Genomic DNA, 21,936 nt, shown 5'->3' on the forward strand with positions numbered 1-21,936 from the left:
TTGCGGTTTTCTGGTGTTTTATTGGAGATAAGGGTTTCACAGACTTTCCTGCCCGGGCTGGCTTTGAACTATGATCCTCAGATCTCAGCCTCCTGAGTGGCTAGGATTATAGGCGTGAGCCACCAGCGCCCAGTGTCAATGGTGTTTTATAGCAGCCAGTGCAAGTCAAGACAACCTTTAAATTCTGCATGTGCATCTAATAAAGCAACTAGCAACAGTTCCCTAATATTCACTGGCCAATCCATTTAAACTTTCCCCAAATTGTCATAACTGTGTTATACTTAGGAAAAAAAAAAATCCAGGCAGTCTTTATCCCTGAATCTGGAAGAGTCCCCCTGCTTTTCTCCCCTAGTCACTAATATTTTGAGGAACCCAGTAATTTACCTTATAAAATGTCCCACTTTTCACATGTCTGTTGTTTCTTTGTGTCTAAACTCAAGAACAGTATTTTGGGGGCAAGAATTCCACCCTATCAGGATACCTGTAAGGGCAGGTAGTATGCTAAGTTGTAGCACTTACGGTGTTACCTAGCCAGGCACCAGTATCTTATGCCTGTCATCCTATTTTTTTTTTTTTTTTTTTTTGTCAGTCTTGGAGCCTGAATTCTGGGCCTGGGCGCTGTCCCTCAGCCCTTCAGCTCAAGGCTAGCACTCTACCACTTGAGCCACAACACCACCTCTGGCTTTTTCTGCTTACATAGTGCTGAGGAATCGAACCCAGGGCCTCATGAGCCACCTTCCCAACCCCTCATTCTAACTATTCTGTAGGCTGAGATCTAAGGGTCATGGTTCCAAACCAGCCGGTGCAGGTAAGTCTGTGAGGCTCTTATCTCCAATTAATCACATACACACACAAATCCTGCAGTACAGCTGTGGTTCAAGTGGTAGAACTCCATCCAGCCTTGCACTAAAGCCAGGAGATGAGGCTGGGAAGGTAGCTCAGTGGTAGAGTGCTTGCCTTGCATGCATGAGGCCCTGGGTTTGATTTCTCTGCACCACATAAACAGAAAAAGCCGGAAGTGGCTCTGTGGCTCTAGTGGTAGAACGCTTGTCTTGAAGAGCTGAGGGACAGCGCCCAGGCTCAGAGTTCAAGTCCCTTAACCGTCCAAAGGGGGAAAAAAAAAGCTAAGAGCGCCCAGACCCTGAGTTCAAGCTCTACTACCAGGGAGAACACACATACACACGCACACACACTAGATGTTACCTAGGAACATGCTTTTAACCTTCTCCAAAATGAGAGCCACCAAGTTTTCAGCTCAGCGCCTCTTCTTGGCACAGTGTAAAGCGTCTCCAGTCCAGGGTCCATCCCTAGAGAGTCCCTCTTTCTGGTCTCAGCACAGGTCCAGAAACTCAAAACCCCGCCCCGGCCTGCCTGGCCCCGGCTCCGCCCACAGGCCCCAGCCAGCCAGCCCCGCCCTGGACCCGGCGTGCGGAACAGATTGTGTGTGGCGTTGTGCTCTACGTCGCCTGTCCGGACACTGAATCCAGAGGCACCGGGCGTCCACGAGGACGCTGTTCTCCGTAGGCTTCCGGGTGCCGACAGCTCGGCCTCCGCCGTCAAACCGGAATTCCCTGTACCGCCGCCGCCGCCGCCGCTGTTGGTTTGTCAATCTCTGCAGCAGCTGCAGCCATGGGCATCTTGGAGAAGATCTCGGAGATCGAGAAGGAGATCGCTCGGACGCAGAAGAACAAGGGTGAGGCCCAGTTCGGCGGAATCTCCTTTTCTGCCTGCCTCCGTTTTTCCATCTGTAAAACGGGAGAACAGCTCCTTCGGTACTGTCCGGGGCCGCATAGAAGCACCGGAGGAGAGCCGAGGCCCTCCAGCCTGCACGAGATAGGGCCAAGCGGAAAATGGTTCCAATGCTCTCTTGGGTCCCCCTTACCCCCCAAGAGATCTGATCACTGCTATGCCAAAAAGGGGGGCGGGCCCGGGATTCCAACCTGTAGGTTTCCTAAGGGCCAGGCCTGGTGATTTTCTCTCATCTTGTGCTGAGGAGGGGAAGAGAAGACACTCTTCCCCCCCCCCCCCCCCCCACACACACACACCCTCGGAAAACCCTCACTCCAGCAGGTGGCCAGGAGCCAGCAAAGTGATGTGGAGAGAATCAGAACCCTAGAATTTGGAAGGGCTAGCTTTGAGCCCCAGGTCTGCCACAGTACTTGCTACAGGAAACTTTGGAAAGACATTTTATCTCTTGGGGCCTTGGTGTCCCCTTCTGCCAATGGGGATAATAACTCCCTGCTCGGTATCTTAGCTCCTGTTGTTTATTTAGATGACATTTGTAAAGCACTGTTACGGGGTGAGCATGTAATATTTTAAATAAATCACCCAAGCCCAGGTGCTGGTTATTCATGTCTGTAATCCTAGCTACAAACTGAGATCTGAGGTCCTGATTCAAAGCCAGACCAGGCAAACAAATCTAGACTTTTTCTTTTTTCTTTTTTTGCTAGTCTTGAGGCGTGAACTCGGCCTGGGGTGCTTTCTCTGAGCCTCTTTGTGCTCAAGGCTAGCACTCTTCCACTAGAGCCAAGCTCCACTTTCCAGCTTTCTCTGAGTGGTTTATTGGAGATAAGAGTCTTAAGGACTTTTCTGCCTGGGCTGGCTTCAAATCCGATCCTCAGATCGTAGTCTCCTGAGTAGCTAGTATTATAGGTGTAAGCCACTGGCACCAGGCCCAAGAGACTCTAATCTCCAATTAATCAACAAAAATCCAAGAGTGGAGGAGTTATGGTTCAGCTGGTGGAGCTTCAGCCTTGAGATGAAAAAGCTAAACAGGAGTGAGAGGCCCTGAGTTCAAGCCCCTGTACCAGCACACCACAAAAGAATAAAATAAAACCACCCAATATAAAATTGCATGTATGGGAGCATCAGAGCTATGCCTCAGATTGTAAGGGAAGAAAGGTCAAGAGAGACAGGAGGAAGTGGGACCCAGCCATTGCTGTAAGGGTATCTAGGCCAGGAAAGGCATGGGAATCACAGTGAGCATGCTGTGTTCCTGGGATAGTAAAAAAAAATCTAGATCAGGAGGATGTGGAGTAATGAGACCTGCAACAAGACAGTCTTGTGGGCTTCAGCTAACAGGAAGCAAGAAATGTGAGGTAGCAGGTCATAGTGTCTGCCTGTTAGCTCCATTTAGGTCTGGAGGAGGAGTCAGAGTCGTGAAGCCTCTGATTCTTTCACTCTCTAAACCTTTCCTGAACCTTTATAGTGCTAGGCATCAAGTTAAAGACAGTGAACACAGCATACCCATCCCTGCCCTCCTGGAGCTGACTTTCCTGTCCATATCCTGCCAGCTTATCATCAAATAAACCAGATAACTTCAGCCGGTAGTGGTTAGTATTGAGTCTGTTTAGGGGCATGATAGAAAAAACCACTATAAGGGTTAGGAGCTGAGACTTGAAAGAGAAGGGACAAAACCATGCAAAGATCTGGGGGCAGGGGACTGTACCTGGCAGAAGGAACCAACTAGTGCATAGGTCCCAAGGTAGGAACAAACTTGGCTTATTCAAGAGCTAAAGGTTTGGTGCTGGGTTGCAGTGATGAGAGAGAAGGGGGCTAGGCATGTAGGGCCTTAAAAGTCAACAGGAAAGATGCTGGGCTGGTGGTTGGTGGTGAAGTGTGTCAAGCAGAGAAGAGACTAGTGGGATTCCTGGGTGTTGTTGTTGTTTGTTTGTTTTGTGTTTTTTGGCCAGTCCTAGGGCTTGAACTCAGGGCCTGGGCTCTGTCCCTGAACCTCCCTGTACTCAAGGCTAGCACTCTACCACTTGAGCCACAGAGCCACTTCTGGCTTTTCTATTTATGTGATATTGAGGAATGGAACCCAGGGCTTCATGTGTGTTAGGCAAGCACTCTACCACTAAGCCACATTCCCAGCCCCAGGATTCCTGTTTTTAAAGTTCCCTGTGGCAGCTGTATGCAGCATTATTCACAAGCCCCCCAAAATAGCAGGGAGGCCACAGATGCTTTTTTGCTGGGGCTGTGGTGGGCAAGAGGCTGTAAAGATGATTCAGATCCAGTCCTTCTCCAAAGAGAAGCTTGAGGATGATCTAGGATGACAGTAAAGGACCATATGACCTGACTGATAATGCTAAGACCTTGCTTGCTGCCAGCAGCCTACCAGTTGACTTGCTAAAAACATGTCTTGAGCATTGGACTAAGGAAGCTTAGGATACAATAACCACTATGCCTCTCTTATTGAAATCAGAATGTTCTAAACACTGATAAGAGCTATAAAGACAGTAAACAGAGGTATGAGGCAGATTTTAGGCAAGGGTGGGCTTGATTGTAAATAGTAAGAGCCAGCTTATGTTGGGGGATCACTTTCTGCTAAGCAGGCTCTTAATTCTTAGCTGTCTGTCTTTATGCCTTACAGCAATCTGATCAAGTAGCTAGTACTGCCAGTAGTTGCATTTTACAGATGAAGAAGCCAATTTTTCCAAAGTAAAATAGCGAGCAATAACAGAATGGGGTTCTGACACAGGCTCTCAACTTCTGTATAACACTGTTCACACACACACACACACACACACACACACACACACACACACACACACATTGAGGCCATCTTGGACACATTGAAACTCTATCTTTTTAAAAAACTTCATCTAAGCACTTCTTGCTCATGCCTATAAGAGGCTGAGATCTGAGGATCAAGGTTCAAAGCTAGTCCAGGCAGGAAAATCCAGGAGATTCTTACCTCTAATAAACTCCTCAGAAAAAGCTAGAAGTGGTGCTGTGGTTCAAGTGGTAGCTTGCTAACCTTGAGCACAAAGGCTGAGGGACAGTGCCTAGGCCCTGAGTTCAAGCCCAATGACCAGTTAAAAAAAAAATTTAAATTTAAAATTCCTAGCTGGGTACCAGTGGCTCACACCTATAATCCTAGCTACTCAGGAGGCTGAGATCTGAGGATCTCGGTTCAAAGCCAGCCTGGGCAGGAAAGTCTGTGAGACTCTTATCTCCAATTAACCACCAGAAAACCAGAAGTGGCGTTGTGACTCAAGCAGTAGAGCGCTCGCCTTGAACTGAAGAGCTCGAGAACAATGCCCAGGCCCAGAGTTCATGCTCCACAACCAACAAACAAACAAAAAAAAAAATTAAAATTCCTAGTATATGTATATGTGTATTAAATATATATTTACATACATATTTTACTGTGTGAGCGCTGGGGACTGGTGAAATAGCCGCAGCTCTGGGTGGGATCACAGAGAGGTGGTAGCCATGATACAGACCAGGGCAGGGCAGGTAAGTCTTATGTAGCCACTCAGGTTTTCTGCCTGGCAGCATGACATCCTAGAATGATAAAGGTCTATTCAAACAAAGCAAACTGAAGCCTTCTCTTATATACTGTAGTTTATTCTTGGTGATCCCAGTACTCTCCCCCCCACCCCAGTACTGGTGTTTGAACTCAGGGCCTTGCACTTGCTAGCCAGGTACTTTACTACTTGGCTGTACCCCCATCCTTTCCAGTACATGATAGCAGTGCAGAAAATGCCATGTGTTTTGGAAGCAGGGGCAGGTACTAGGCCCAGAGGTCCTGACCCAAGTTTTCTCTCAGCGACTGCTATCTGGTTCTGATTTTCCCAGTCAGCATCTGATGGGATGCAGGGCACTCACTTCTGCCTTACTTTTGCCTTTTAGCCACCGAATACCACTTGGGCTTGCTAAAGGCAAAACTCGCCAAGTATCGGGCCCAGCTCCTGGAACCGTCCAAATCAGCCCCATCCAAAGGAGAGGGTTTTGATGTCATGAAGTCTGGAGACGCCCGAGTGGCCCTGATTGGCTTTCCCTCTGTGGGTAAGGTTAGTGACGGTCTGTGGATTTGGGGAGGAAGGCAGGAGAACATCTTCCAGACAGATGGCCATCTCCTCCCTCCCTTTCCTGGTAGTCTCAGGCACTTCCAAGGCCAGGGCCTGGTCTCTCCATCTCCATTCCTTCCCCCCTCGAGCCTAACCTGGAGAGTATTTTGCCTCTCATTAGCAAGAGAAGCTGTGCTCAGCCTCCTGACTCAGCCACGGGCACAAGACATTTATTGTGCACCTTGTATCCAGGCAATATGGCAGGTACTGGAAACATGGCAGGGAACAAGAGTTCTGTTCTGTTCCATTTTGCCCACACAGAGCTCCTCTTCTCTAGGGAAAAGAACAGAAAGCAAATACAGTTGGGGACCTATCAAGTGATGAGCCAGAGCTACCCAGAGAAGGCAGTGGTCTAACCCTTGAGAGGTGTGGCAGGGCCTGGGAGGAATTCTGTAGTCCATAGTTATTTGAGCAGAAGCCCAAAGAAAGTGAGGGAACTTATAGAGCCATGAGCAAGAATATTCCAGACCAGAGGAATAGTGAGTACAGAGACCCTTTGGGGGAGTCTTCCTGGGATGCTAAGGGAAGCAGGGCAGCTGGGTCTGAGTGAATATTGAGGACAGCAGAGCAGAAGAAAGTAAAAAAGAATGGAGGCCTTCTGAGCCCTCAAATGAACTTTCGCTTGGAGTGAAAAGTGACATGAAAACAGTTGCAGTTCAATATTTGTGTAAAATCCATATTGACTTACATTTATGTATAAAGATTAAGCATCATGACAGGGTTTTGAGCAGAAAAGAAACATGATCTGAATTACTCTTTTAAAAATTGTTATTATAAAGTGATGTACAAAGGGTTACAAGTTACATGTCAGGTAAAAAGTACATTTTGTTTTAGACAATGTCACTCTTTCCCTTGCCTGAATTACTTTTAAATAAGTTTTTAATTTTAGAATAAAGTTGGGACTTAAAGAAAAATTGCAGCTGGGCACCTGTGGCTCACGCCTATAATTCTACTTCAGGAGGCTGAGATCTGAGGATCACAGTTCGAAACCAGTCGAGGCAGGAAAGTCCGTGAGACTCTTATCGCCAGTAAACCACTCAGAAAAGGCTGGAAGTGGCACTGTGGCTTAAGTGGTAGATCACTAACCTTGAGCACAAAGAGGCTAAAGGACAGTGACCAGGCTCAGAGTTCAAGCCCCAGGACCAGCAAAAAATAAGTTGCAAAGGTAGCTAGAAAGCTCCCATCGACCTTACATTCCATTTCCATGTTGTTAACATCATGTGTGTGAGTACAGCACATTTGTCACAGCTTAGGGCGAGTGGTACTGTTGTCCACCCAAGTTCATACTTGAATTTCTCCCTACTGAGATCCCACATTGCAGTCAATTTACCGTCTCCCTAATTCTAGGCAGTTTTTAAAACATGCCTTGTTCGTTTTTGTTTCTATGATATTGGGAATGGAACCCAGGTCCTTATAAATGCCAGACAGGTACTCTATCACCAAGCCACATCCCCAGCCCAACATGTCTTGGTTTGATGACCTTGACACCTTTGAGGAGAGCTGAGCAGATGTTTTGTAGAAAGTCCCTCACCTTGGGTTTGCCTGATGTTTTTCTCTGTGTCAGCTAGGGTTCTGGTTTAGTGAAGAAGCTCACAGAGACCCAGTGTTATTATATTACCTTGTGAATTACACTGTGGACATTGACTTGACCACCTGGCCCAGGTTGGGGTGGAGGGATGGTAAGTTCCTTCATAAGTCCTCTATTTGCCTCTCTTTAACCACACTGAGCCTTTGAGGGAAGGCACTGTGAGCAGCCCATACCTTCCTGGGCAAGGAGAGTTACACAAATTATTTGGAAATCTCCTGCATGGGAAGAGTTCTCGTCTCGATTTATTTGGGATTTATTATTTGTTTTGGGTGCTGGGGTGGCAGGGCTTTGCCTCTACCAAGCATGTGCTCTACCACTGAGCCACGCTCCAACCCCAGATTTTGTTTGGTCCCAATATTTATTAATCAGTGTGGACTGGTAGGTGTTTGTTTTGCTTTGGAATCTTGGCCCATGTTCTTTTTTTTTTTTTTTAATCTGGTCTTGGGGCTTGAACTCAGGGCCTGTGCATTGTCCCTGCTCAAGGATAGTGCTGTATCTATCATTTGAGCCACAGTTCCACTTTTGGCTCTTTCTGTTTATTGGAGATAAGAGTCTCACGGACTTTTCTGCCCATGCTGGCTTTTGACCATGATCCTCCCATGTCAGCCTCCTAGGTGGTAGGAGCCACTGGTGCTCAGCCCCATGTTTTTTTGTTGCTCAGGTTGTTCTGACTTCAGAGCTATTTCACTAGTGGCTTGGACAGACACCTGTCTTTGTTTTTCTAGTAGAACTCAATTTCTGAAACCATAAGACACTAAGACTCATGTTATCTCATGGTTGCCCTCGTCTGGGATCTGCCATTTCCCCAAGGAACCCTGATTCCTGTTTTGAAGAATGGTGTTAGGAATTAAGATCTGAGTGCTGACTTACTTTTAACAGAATCAGTGTTTGTGCAGATAATGGGTCAGAGAAGAAAAGGGTAGACCTGTAGAGGCCAGTCAGGAAGCTACCTAAAGGAAGGCTACATGAGTCGTGCTCGGGCCTACAGCAAGGGCAGTATAGAGCCACCTTCTGAGTCCACTCACTTAAGCAGATGATCATGGATGGCAAGAGTATTTCTTGAGTGCTTGCGCAGACTGGGCAGTATTTTGTGTGCTGTGTTTCACCCTTTGTGTACTTGGTGTGTCAGAAAGCCATTGATAGAAATTACCAAGGACTGTGCCTCCTGGGGTCTGATCCCACCTGCCCTGTTGGGAATATGAACTCACCTCTCATGAAAGTGGCCAGCTTGTCACCCCTGGGTCAGACAGGTCAGGGTGTCCTCAAGGTTGGGTTCCCAGAGCATTTGCTGGGTGCCCTGGTAACCATCAGTCTCAGGCCCATTGCCTCCATCCCCATGCATGATCCCTCACCTCTCCCCAAGGGCTGCAGTGAACTCTGGGTTCTGGTTTCATTAGTATCTGAGAGCATTTTGTGGGATCAGGGGAAGGCTTCTACTTCATGTGTGGAGCACCTTAGAAACGGGTTCCCAGCTTACTGGAGACAAGCCTGAGGATTTGGAAGAACATAGCCTTGGTGTGAATCCAGAGACAGCCCTCCTGGCCCCAAATCCATGGCAAAAAAGGCTCTTTCTGCTACCCAGCAACCCCCAGCCCTGCACAGTCTCCCAGGAGCCTGGAAAGAGACTCCTCAGTGCTGTGACCTTCTTCTTCTCTTAGTCCACCTTCTTGAGTCTGATGACCTCCACAACCAGTGAAGCCGCATCCTATGAGTTCACTACCCTGACGTGTATCCCTGGAGTCATTGAAGTAAGTGGGGAATGATGGACTCCCAATGAAGAGAAGTGTGCTGTGTTGCTCTTGAATGTGTGAGGGTGGGTGGCCTGGCATGGGGTAAGCTGGTTGCTTTACCCTGGCACCTGTCCTCCCCCCCCCCCCCCCCCACAAAAGCCTCAGGGCCCTTAGCTGTGCTTGCTGTGGGCAATTGGTGCTGTGGCTGCATTTCCATGGTGATCTAGTGTGTTTGTAAGGGGCTGCTTCTATTAACAAGTGATATAGAAGATCCAGAGACCCTCCCAGAAAGCTCCAGCTCCTAGGCTGTGATTGGTGCCAGGCTGAGATGGTGAAAGGACTCCGACTTGTCCACAGTTGGCACCTGTGTTTCCCATATCCTTAGCTGCAGTTTTGTTGTAAGTATCCTGAGCCTTCGTGGGCCCTTGGCCTTACCTCACCCTTCTCTTCTGTTCGCCAGTACAAAGGTGCCAATATCCAGCTTCTGGACCTTCCTGGAATCATTGAAGGCGCAGCACAAGGTGAGAGCCAGACAGGCGGGTGGGGGTCAGGATGGAGCTCTGTCACTGAGTATAGCTGACGTGGAGATGACCAAAGATCACTGGTTCTGTTCTAGAAAGAACAGGCTCAAGTTCAAATGCTGGAGCCATATTAGCTGTGTGCTTGTCTCTCTAAGCCGGGCCTTAGTCTTCTTACTTCCAAAATGTGCAGGATAATGTTGAATTCTCAGCAGTGTTGAGGATTAAAGGAAGAAATGTATACAAAGCATCTTAGCCTGGGCCTGCTGCAAGGTAGGGGCAGAGAGGATAGCTATTATTACCCTATCATCCCACTTAAGGTTGCAACTTCTAAAATCAGCTTTAGCTGGGTATGGGTGGTGCCAATAATCCAGAGTGCTCGATGCCAATAATCCCAGCACGCTGGAGACTGAAGGAGAAAAATCACTGGTTTGAGGCTATCCTGAGACCTTAACTCAAAAAAAAAAAAAACAGTCTCCATGAGTAAAACAGCCATGGGTTAATGAAGAAGGTCAAGGAAATGATGGCATGTAGTAGAGACCATGGTGGGTCTGTAAAGACAGGAGTCTAGGGTGTCAGAGGCTAGGTGGAAGTCACAGGTCCTTCCTGTTTATGTGGGTGTGCCTCGTCAGGGTGTAACCACTTCCTTCTACCCATCCAGGAAAAGGCCGTGGCCGGCAGGTGATCGCTGTGGCACGCACAGCTGATGTTGTCATCATGATGCTGGATGCCACCAAGGGAGAGGTGCAGAGGTCCGCGTGGTGGGGCGGGAAGGCAGGCTCACATGTCTGGGATGGGCCATGTGTCTGAGATCATGGTGAGCCCTCCAGGGGTGCCTGGCACTGTCATTGTTGGAGTTCTCACAGGGCTGTCTGTGACCAGCACTACCTGGCCTGTAACATGCCCCTCACTAAGCTGTGTTCAGGCATCTTGGGCTTCTGCTACAGAGATCTGAATGCCCAAATACTGTCCAGAATCTACCAGAAGTCTAGCCCCATGTAGGGGCATAGCAGCTGCCTGTATAGCAGCAGGCCCATAGGAGTTTTGGGGGCAGGGATAGTATTCTCTGTCCCTGGGCAACTCATTGGGCTCGTACTACTCACTTATGCACACCAGCTATTGTAAATTGGACAGGCCTGGCCTCCCCTTGGCCATGACAAAGAGTTTGAAGCTCCCAACAATTCTCAGGGGTTGGGTTACTAGGGAGAAGGCTAGAGAATTGGTCTCGAGGTAGTGGGAACTGCCAGGATCACTAAGATGCTATTCAGGGCAGCTGGTGAGGCTCGTGGATATCTCCTAGGTCTCTGTTAGAGAAGGAGCTGGAGTCGGTGGGCATCCGCCTCAACAAGCACAAGCCCAACATCTACTTCAAGGTATAGCCCTCCCACCAGGCGGGTTGGTGTGGCATAGCCCCTGTAGAGGTGGCGCTGCCATCTCTTTGTCCCTTGATCAATAACCCTCCCTACTCTCTTTGCCTGTTCCAGCCCAAGAAAGGTGGTGGCATCTCCTTTAACTCGACGGTCACGTTGACCCAGTGCTCAGAGAAGCTGGTACAGCTCATCCTGCATGAGTACAGTATCCTTCAGAGGAGGGCTAAGCAGAGGAGACGTCAAGCTGTCCCAGGAAATCTCCAGCTGGTAGCCACACAAGCCTGCTGGGTTTCAAGTGTGAGCCACCAACTTGACAAGCATGGCTTCCTACTATCTTACTGAGTCCTGGATGCTGTCAGATGACATCTAGAAGAAAGGCAAGATGTCATGGGAAAGGATCATGAAGCCTGGGGGTTCCTGACCTAGAGAAGCTTGAGGGATCTGTGTATAGCTAATGGCCTAGAGGATAGGCTGAGGCCTCAGAGACGGAGGGGACCTATTAAGTCAGTCCTGACGGGGCAGGAGAGGCCACTCAGCAGGATGGGAGCCCCTGGTTTCAGAAATGCATGAACTGGCAGACAGTCCCCAAGGACAGGCGGGAGTGGCACAGGCCATGGCACACCATTCATGTGCACCTGGACTTGCACATTTTTAAACTTTACCTTGACTTGAATTCAGGGCCTAGGTGCTGTCCTTTAGCTTTTAAGTTCAAAGCTGGTGCTCTACCACTTGAACCACAGCTCTACTTCTGGCTTTTTGGTGACTAGTTGGAGATACAAGTCTCGTAGACATTCCCTTTCTGGGCTGGCTTTGAACCTCAATCCTCAGATCTTAGACTCTTGAATAGTTAAGATGACAGGTCTGAGCTGCTGGCACAAGGCTTTGAGATTTGTTGATTTGTTGATGAGAACCTATTGTGGATTAGCGTTGTGGGGATGAGAAGGCTCCTCAAGCTTTGCAATCAGGTAAAACATTTGACCAGCATGTTTGCTGCTCTACTCTCTTCTGAAAAGCGCACAGAGTACTGGTACACAGGTCGTCCTTAATCTGAGCCCCTCAGAGATCTTCAATGCGGAAGTGCTCTTCCGAGAAGACTGCTCTCCAGATGAGTTCATCGATGTGATAGTGGGCAACCGGGTGTACATGCCCTGTCTGTATGTAAGTGGCACGCTTCTGGGGCCCATGTGGGAGGGTATCCTGGAGGAGGCCACATGGCCTTTGCTCTGAATGCATCTCCTGAGCTCCAATGATGGACATGGCTGCCCTTGCTGCTTCCCTCTCAGCAGGCTTCTGAGAAGAGCAGAGTCAGGGGTCTGCATCCTCTGCATGACATGGTCAGCTTGAAATGAGGGTTTGATCCATTCTTTCCTCCTGGGGAGGCTGGCTGCCATCAGCCACTTCTGTCTTGCCAGTCTTGAGGCAGTGTGGGGGCCAGTGTGGGGAAGTATGTAAGTGAGTTCAAACCACAGCCATGGTTTGAAACCTCATCCTGAACTGCTCTGCTCTTCCCTACCACTCACCTCCACCTGTTCACTTCTCAGGTATATAACAAGATTGACCAGATCTCCATGGAAGAAGTGGACCGCCTGGCCCGGAAACCCAACAGTGTAGTGATCAGGTGAGATGCTGGTGCTTTGCTGCTCTTCTGTCTCATGTTCAGGCCTCCTAGCCGCCTCAGCTTAGGAGCCAGGCAACTCCAGCTGCAAATAAGTTTATGAAGCCTAAGAACTATGCAAGAAGCCCACCCAACCCCTGGCAACAACTGGTGATACTGGCCTGTATGGTGGCCTCTGGACATAAACAAAAACAACAACAACAAAAAAAAAAAACCAAAAAAACATATTTCAGCTCCAAGGCTGAGGTTCAGAGGCTTCTTAGCCTAGTAATGAACTGCAGGCCCCAGAAAGTCTTGGGTATGATGGCCTCTGCTGGTTCTTGGAAGGCCTGGCTTTTGTCTGATCACAGTTCCAAGGAAAAGGGAACAAAGCTTTTAGATGGAAAAGATTTATCCCTGGCCACCTGGAACCCTTCCTCAAACAGGAACCACATTGCTGTTTCCTGCTCAAACTAAGTTCTTTGGTGATTTCCCAGTGGGACCAGGATGCCCAGGGACCAAGTGGGGGTAACAATTGAAATGATGGATGAAGACTGTTGTTGAAGCATTGTGGCCACTTAGAAGAGTAGTGTCTGTCCCTCAGAGAAGACTCAGTCCTCTCCTCCCTGTACCCCAGGCTCCTCAGCTACCTGGGACACACTCATCCTCGAGGCATGAGAGCGTGGACACCTTTATCTGCTCATGCTCACCATGGCTTTTGGGGTTACACTGTTTCAAGCAATCACTTTGGGCTACCTAGTCCTGGTTACCCCCAGTACCCAAGCTGCTCCTGCATGCCGAAATCCCTGATGGCTACCCTGTGCCTTGGCAGCCCCTCTCCTCGCAGAGAGGGTTGAGTTTTCCATGTTCCTGGCTTCTGCCCACAGTCCTGTCACAGTTCAGCCAGTCACCCCACAGCAGTCCCGTGTGGGTCACAGGTACTATGGACCTATACATAGCATAGACTGAGCTATTGGGGTTTTTAGGTTTGTTTGTTTGTTTGTTTGTTTGTTTTGACAGCCCTGGGATTTGAACTCAGCCAGGGCTCTGTCTCTGAGCTTTTTTTGCTCAAAGATAGCATTGAGCCACAGATGCACTTCTGGCTTTTTCTGAATAGTTTATTGGAGATAAGGGTTTCATGGACTTTCCTGTTCAAGCTGATTTTGAACCATGATCCTCAGATCTCAGCCTCCTGAGTAGCTAGGATTATAGATGTGAACCACCGCCACCTGGCCAGACTGAGCTGTTGGGCATGAGCACTGGATGAGTGAAGGGAGTTATGGGTGGCTGAAGCATCAGCTGCTTCAAGATGACAGGCTTATCTCCCTGCCTTGTGCTAGCAGGGCTACACTGGCCTTGGTACCATGCCTGGCCAGGGAGGTAGGGGGGGTAAAAAATGGAAATCATGGCCTTTGAGCCCTAGGGTCTTGTGGTACCTCTCCACAGCTGCGGCATGAAGCTGAACCTAGACTACCTGCTGGAGATGCTCTGGGAGTACTTGGCCCTGACCTGCATCTATACCAAGAAGAGAGGACGTGAGTCTGTGCTCATCTCAAGAAAAAAACAGTCTCCCCAGCCAGCATGAAGCTAGCTCCCAGAGATCTAGTTTGTCTGCACCTGGGTATTGTCCTCTGCCCCAGGCTGAAAGACACCTTGGCATGAAACCATGTGCAGAAAATCTTGAGTTAAGGGATGTCTGTCTTGAGGCTTTTCCACACTGGCCCCTCCCTATCCAGTGGCAGCCCCATTACTACACCCCCTCCCACCCCTGCACTCCCCTCTCCCTCCTGGTCAGGAGCTTTAGGCACTTTCCACATCCCTGTCCCTTGGTACACACACTCACATACCCCAGGCACCCAGTGTCCCAAGTTCCAAGCTATTTATTTATTTATTTAATTTATTTTTTTGGGTCTGGTCATGGGGCCTGAACTCTGGGCCTGGGTGCTGTCCCTCAGCTCTTCAGCTCAAGGCTAGCGCTCTACCACTTGAGCCACAGGCCCACTTCCACCTTTTTTCTTTTTCTTTTTTTTTTTTTGCTTATGTGGTACTGAGGAACCAAACCCAAGGCCTCATGCATACAAGGCAAGCCCTCTACCGCTGAACCACCTTCCCAGTCCCCCATTCCAAACAATTTAGGTCAGCCTTGACAAAGGGTTGGCAGAGGCGAGAATACACATCTCTCCTGCCCAGACTTCAGCAGCTGCTTGTTTTTTATCTGTTCAGTCAGGATGCTCTAAATGGTTTGTCTTGTGAATCCTAACTTAGACTGATTCATCGATTTTCTTTCTCTTGGTTTTTTTTTTTTTTTTTTTTGTCAGTTGTAGGTTTTGAACTCTGGGCCTGGGCACTGTCTCTCAGCTCTTCAGCTCAAGGCTAGCCTAACATTTGAGCCACAGCACCACTTCTGGCTTTTTCTACTTAGTGGTGCCAAGGAATCGAACCTAGGGCCTCATGCATGCAAGACAAGCACTCTACCACTGAGACACATTCCCAGCCCTTCTTTTTCTTTTTGCTAGTCCTGGGGCTTGAACTCAGGGCCTGGCCACTGTCCCTGAGCTTCTTTTTTTTTTTTTGGGTCCGGTCATGGGGCCTGAACTCTGGGCCTGGGCACTGTCCCTCAGCTCTTCAGCTCAAGGCTAGCACTCTACCACTTGAGCCACAGCGCCACTTCCGGCTTTTTTCTTTTTGCTTATGTGGTGCTGAGGAATCAAGCCCAGGGCCTCTGTCATGCAACGCAAGCGCTCTACCACTGAGCCACCTTCCCAGCCCCTCCCTGAGCTTCTTTTACTCAAGGCTAGCACTCTACCACTTGAGCCACAGCACCACTTCCAGCTTTTTCTGTGTATGTGGTACTAAGGAATCAAACCCAGGGCTTCATTCATGCAAACCAAGCATTCTACCACTTAAGGCCTGGGTGTTGTCCCTGAGTTGTTTTGCCCAAAGCTAGCACTCTATTCCTTTGAGCCATAGCTCACTTCTAAGTTTCTAGTAGTTAATTGGAGAGAAGAGTCTCATGGTCTTTCCTGCCCAGGCTGGTTTTGAACCATGATCCTCAGATCTCAGCCTCAGGTAGCTAGGATTATAGTACCTGGCAATTGACTGATTTTCTATGTTAAGGTCAAGGTTGCAGAAGACAGAACCAAGGGTATGCTGGATAGCCAGGGGCAACGTTAGGCCCAGGCATGGGGCTCTGCAGCTAGCACTTCCCCTTTGGATATGAATCTCAAACATCATAGCCTAGGACTGGCTCATGCTCCCCCATCTCTCCCAACAGAAAGGCCAGACTTCACAGATGCCATCATTCTCCGGAAAGGGGCCTCTGTGGAACACGTGGTAAGTGGAGACTTGTCCAGACTGGGGCTCTAGGAGCTCTGCAGGCTCCATTCTGCCTAGGACACTCCTAGCTGGGCTGGAGTGGGCTCCCTCACCTCATTCTCGGACGCTGAGGCGGGCTGTGAAGCTAGATTAGTTAGGCCAGGGTTAAGGTTATACCACGTCTTCCTAGCTGCATGTAGAGTCTCCATCCTTTGCTGGGCAGTTAGGGTCATTGAATGATGACAAACATGTACAGTTCTCAGCTCACCTCTTGACAGTGGCTAGGCAACAGGGAGTTTGGTCTTGTCACCAGTTCCCAGTCTGCTGTGCCCTGGTCATGGGGTCATGGACCATTCTGGTGTTCATCCAGTAGAGCTTGCTGTTTGATATTAGTTAAGTTTCTGCAACAGTGCTGGAGCTGAGATTTTGAGAGGTACTTGCCCCCATTCTGCCTTCTATCTTTTGCAGAGTTGACTAGGACTGAGAATTGCTACCTCCTATAGAGGGAGGAGCAAGGTTGCACAGTCTGCTCCCTGCTACCTTTACAATACTGTCATTACCATGGCAACCAAGGGTCCACATTGTGTGGCAATTGCTGACTGCCTCCTCCAGAGTTTCATTCCATCTTCCAGGCTGTGCTTTTTCCCCATCCAGATGCACTGAGGGGAAAAGAGGTGGGATGTGAGGGGGGCTTAGTCCACAGCTGGAGCCAGAGAGTGAGAGACTCCAGGCTGAGGTAGATGTCTTGAAAAACCACCCTGGCCCATCCAGGAGGAATATGTGTCAGGTTTTTTGGGCAAATCAGGTAGAAAATAGCTAACTGTAGAACGTTCTGACAGAGTGCCACAGCTCTTGAGTACCTGGGAGTGGGAATGTATGAAGCACTTACACAGGGGAAAAGGCACGTGGCAGTCCTCGACTTGCAGCCTGGGTTATCAGAGCACCTGTGGGAAGGCAGCTGACTGGCTCCAGCCCCAGGCTTGGGCTGGGTTGTGCCAGGCCTCATCTCTCTGTCTGCTCTCCTCTCCACAGTGCCATCGCATCCACCGATCACTTGCCAGCCAGTTCAAGTATGCCTTGGTGTGGGTGAGTTCAGATGGGCCAGATGGACAGCTAACCCAACAGTCCCGGCTTAGGCTCAGAGCTAGGTGTTCTCAAGCCTTTGTACAACTTCCCTGCTCTTTTATACGGGGACTCTGTGTATCTTCTTGGTGCATGTGCATGCATGAATGTTTGTATTTGTATGTGTGTGCTGACCCAAGCTGGATTCAAGACTCCATACCTTCAAGAGCATGGAGGGAACACCCTGTTGTCTGCCCCTCCCCCAAGCTAGCAGTACGGGACCCCAATTTGACCCTGACCCCCAGCATAGGCCCAGTTCACCTCCTCCAGCCTTGGCGTGTTCAAGGCTAACGTGCCCATCTACCTCACCCTTGCCCAGGGCACCAGCACCAAGTACAGTCCACAACGTGTGGGCCTGACCCACACCATGGAGCATGAAGATGTCATCCAGATTGTGAAGAAGTAGCAGCCCTACCCACCAGCCTCCTGCCTGCCCACCAGCCAGCCTAGCTTCTGATGGACCCACAGGGACACACCAAACCCGAACAGGAAAAATACAAATGCCCAGGAAGGAGACTCTCAAGCCCACTGTTTCCAGAAGCCTCTTTAGTAGGCAGCTGATGCAGTGTTGGGGCTGAGGGGTGACCACTGGGCACTTGACTCTGTTGGGACATTTCCCACGAGCCTAATCCCCCTATGAAGTCCATAGGTGGGAGCCCACAGCCTGTATCCCTCACCAACATCCGTTGAATAGGGGGAACAAGTTAATCACCCACTCCCATCCAGGACCTAGAGCCAGTGGGCAGGCTCAGTGGCAGGGTGAGGAGCCTGGCTTGTCCAGGCTCCCAAGCTTCTGGCTATTGTTGGGGCACCTTGTTCCTTCAACTTCTCTGTACTGGGGAGAAGAGGTCCTAGGACAAAACCCCACAGGTCCTTCCCACCTGGGCTGCCCCATGGTGGAAATCAGAGCACAGCCAAGTGTCCTAAAGTGCCTCTCCCCTCAGACCCTCCTAGGGCAGCCGCTGCCCTGCATAAACCAGGACCTTCGCCCTGCCCTCCCACTAGGGGCATCTTTACCAGATACGGATGTTTGAGTTTGGACTGTTTCCTAGACCCCCTAATCCCTGCTCTCTTTTTGAAATAAAATCAATTCCTGTTGGACTGAGGGACCTTTTTTTTTAAATATCTATTGAGATTAAGTGATTACATAAATTTTACAGTATTGTGAGATAGTGATACTTAGCTAAAGTCACAAAAACATTTTAACCTTCACAAGGCGAATTGTCATTATCATGGTCTATAAAGCTTATGAACTCTACAAACTTTGATATTACAACTATTTCTTCCAAATCAAATGATAGGTACATTTCTTTCTTTTGCTTAGTATAAGCTGCTCCCTCTCTCTCTCATTCCCTCCTTCCCATCACTGATGGGCCGAACTGAGGGAACTTTCATAAATTTCCTAGACTGTCACCAGGGATGAGTTCAGCAATGAACCTCACAGGAAGTGAGGAAGTCTAGGAGCTCAGGTGAGGGGGTCAGACCTAAGACTCTGTGGCAAAAAGGAGGCTGGGGTCTTCTGTGGCACAGGCACAGGACAGGCCTAGGAAGGTTAGCAGTGACTGTGGGTACCCACATGGCCCCTCCCAAGGCCAGGCCCAGCCACTAGGGTAGGTGGCCCCTCCAGAGTGGCTGGAGGCTCTTCTGTGAGTGCAAAGTGGCCGGTGTATTTCCTGAGGCTCAGGCCTCCATGGAAAGGTCAAAGATGCTGGCTTTGAGCCCTGACCAGCAGGGAAAGCTTCTTTGGGGAGATGTACCTTTGAGGTGGACAGCAGAGGATCTGTGCTACTATTGCAGCCCAGCTCTTCAGGTTCCTTGTGCCTTTCCAGAGACAAAACAGGAATAATAGCCATCATTAATTATGCATGGGGCCCCAGGCGGTCAGCGTGGTGGGCTGGGCCTCCCTCCCACCTCAGTGCTTTTCTCCATGGCCAGCTGCACTGGGGCCAGACTCAGGACCCCCATTAGGCGGCATGCAGGTGGGGAGCAAGCCACTAGACCCAGGTAAGGGGATCTTGGGTCCTTGGGGGGAAAGGGTCTGTCACCGGTCCCCGAGTGGCGGAGAAGGGGGCTACAGCAGAGCCAGAGCCTTGGCTTTACTGCCCATGAATCCTCATTCAGAACTCACTGTGTTCCTCTACAAAATGGGCATAATGCCATGCTGTCCCCTTGGCAGCACAGGAAGCCAAGCCAAGGTTTTGTTTGCCTTGGCTCCTTTCCTGACATCTTGTGGCCTGGCCGAAGGGAGGGTATTAGCCTGCGTGACAATTATCCACTCTGCATATTCTAGGTAGGACCTTGCTCCAGGGAGAACCAGAAGGCATGGAGCTCTAGTTGTGGGGTCTAGGGTTGTTCTGTCCCCATACCCTACTGACTAGGAAAGATGGGAGGCCTGGGGACCTCAGGCCGAGCTCAGATCCCAGGCTCTAGCCATGTGTTCTGTGAGCTGGCTTGTCTCCTGGGGTGCCACTGTGTAGCTTGGGGACAGCTCCCTGTGTCCTGTTCTGTCAACATCTGGTCAAATCTGGGGCCATATATCTAAGCCTGTATGTAAGAGGGGATTGCAATTGCACACTTAGGTTAGTGTGAAATGTCAGCTAACCATAACCCTTGGCTGGGGAAGCCCCTTAGATCCCCACAGTCTCTGAACTTGTGCCAGGGTGTAGCTTAGGACTTTGTTCCTGCCTGTCACTTTGTTCCCTCTACTGTGGCCACCACTGGAGGGAACCCTGCAGGCTCCCTCAGACCTGTTTCTAAGCAACAGGGCTGTAGCTAGTCCCAGACTCACACCTGGGACTGCAGCTATACAAAGACTCAGGTGCATAGGCTGGGGGCAGGTAAGTGCTAGTGCTCTTGCCTAATAAGCCTAAGGCCCGAGTTCAAATCCCAGTAGAGGAGAAAAAGAGAAAAACCTACAGATGAGCCACAAGAAACAAACATCCACCTATATAGTCTGTGTCCCTTCATTCTCTAGTTCCCTCCTCTCTCAGAGTCCAGGGTTCCTCTCTTGAGAACCTTCCTTTGGTAAGAGCCCCATGTCTTCCTGAAGAACTGAGTGTCCTCAGGCTTTCCTGGAGCCCCCTGCCTACTCTTCCCTCCTTTGCTCTGCCCCAGTCATGGAGGGAGCCTTGAACCCCACGGCTCTTCTCTCTCCCATACCTGGATGAGTTCATCTGGTTTGTCAGCTGGTCTGTTATGATCATCCAGGCTGCCATGACAGAACACCAGACTAGGTGGCTTGAACAAAGGTTTTCCTCACAGTGCTGGACACCGCAAGGCCCATTTCACTATGTGAACAGATCTGTCTCCAAAGGCTACCCTCACTCTTGGCTTCAGACAGCAACTTCCTGCTATGTCTTCTGTGGCTTTTCTCTGTGCACCTCCCTATCCCCCACAGGCAGAGAGCCCAAGACATCCCTCTGATACCTGCCTTTCTTGGTTTAGCTTCCCAGATCCCCCAACCCCAAGTTTTCTCACCTATCCAGACAGCCCTCTCCAATCTACCACTGAATGGGCTTCTCTGTTAAACAGCCTTCACTTGGAAGCCACGTTTTCTTTTTTTTTTTTTTTTTTTTTTTTTGGGAGGGGGGTCCAGGCGTGGGGCCTGAACTCTGGGCCTGGGTGCTGTCCCTCAGCTCTTCAGCTCAGGACTAGCGCTCTACCACTTGAGCCACAGCACCACTTCTGGCTTTTTTTCTTTTTGCTTATGTGGTGCTGAGGAATCGAACCCAGGGCCTCATGCATGCAAGGCAAGCGCTCTACCACTGAGCCACCTTCCCAGCCCGGAAGCCACGTTTTCTTGGCCTTATCAGAGGTGGCTGGCTGAGACTCCTCTTCTCTCCCTGCTTCTTCCCTTTCTCTTTGTTCCTCTCCTCCCCCTCTTCCTCTTTTCTTCCCCTTCTCCTGCCTCCCACCCAGGAATAGAGCCAGGACAGTCTCCTGCTCACTCTGTCCCTCTCCTAGGTAGTCCTCTACCACCTGCCTCCATCCTGTCTGACCTGAACATCTTCACTCCAAGTTCCAGGCCTGGGAATAAATGCCTCCTTAGCCATGCCATGTTCTTACACTGTACCAGGGTGTGAGGAGGTCATGGGGTAGAGTGGAACCAGCCATAGTCTATCCACAGGTCACCCAGTGCCCCATACTGCAAGCTAAGAACTACATGCTCAGGAAGAGCCATGAGGGTCAAATCATGATGCAGACAGTTAGCACCACCCACCTAGGAGCACAAGGAAGGGTTCCCCTAAGAGGGTGACCCTGAGCTGAAATCTGATCACATAGAAGAAACAAGAGCATTCCATAAAAATGAATAGCATGTGCAAAGTCCAGGAAAGCCTATGGCCAGTGAGTAGTGATAAGTATGGTGTGAAATGTGAAGCAGTTCGGATGGCAGCCAGAGGCCATTCCCATGAAGGATTTTGGGAGGGGATTCTGATCTCTATCCCTAAAATAGAAGAGAACCAGAAGAATGGCTCTGGACCTGTGTGTGTGTATGTGCGCGCGCGCGCGTGTGCGTGTGTGCTTGTGCATGTGTGTGTGTGTGTGTGTGTGCGCGCTCACGCGTGTGAGCGTGTATGTGTTCTACCCACTCAAGCTGGATAACCTTGAATGAGTCACTTCGCCTCTCTGGGTTTCCTTATCTGGAGAATGGAGCTAACACTTCTGCCCACCCTTCACAGGCCTATTGAGAGAGTCCCCGGAGAGCTCTTCCAAATTACTTGACTGGGGCCTCATTCTGGAAATGGGGTCCAGGACAGTGTAACCATCAGTATCTCTGGACTCAGAAAGGCCAACTGCTCTGCCCTTTGCTTCTCCTCAAGTCAGCAGCAACCACAGCTCAGAAA

The 21,936-nt window shown here is 49.8% G+C and overlaps 1 protein-coding gene across 1 annotated transcript; it reads left to right on the top strand.

Moving 5' to 3' along the window:
* Window positions 1–1,499: 1,499 nt before the first annotated feature.
* On the top strand, window positions 1,500–18,171 carry Drg2 (developmentally regulated GTP binding protein 2). Its single transcript, XM_042673946.1, has 13 exons — window positions 1,500–1,693; window positions 5,638–5,798; window positions 9,102–9,191; window positions 9,634–9,694; window positions 10,353–10,443; window positions 10,992–11,064; window positions 11,176–11,266; window positions 12,122–12,219; window positions 12,603–12,679; window positions 14,102–14,190; window positions 15,930–15,988; window positions 17,003–17,056; window positions 17,412–18,171. Exons 1-13 carry the CDS (start codon window positions 1,630–1,632, stop codon window positions 17,496–17,498), a joined length of 1,095 nt encoding a protein of 364 aa, XP_042529880.1. The 5' UTR covers window positions 1,500–1,629; the 3' UTR covers window positions 17,499–18,171.
* Window positions 18,172–21,936: the final 3,765 nt, after the last annotated feature.

This window comes from Dipodomys spectabilis, unplaced genomic scaffold, assembly GCF_019054845.1.
Source record: "Dipodomys spectabilis isolate Male_0828 unplaced genomic scaffold, ASM1905484v1 ptg000018l, whole genome shotgun sequence".
NCBI classification, from domain to species: Eukaryota; Metazoa; Chordata; class Mammalia; order Rodentia; family Heteromyidae; genus Dipodomys; species Dipodomys spectabilis.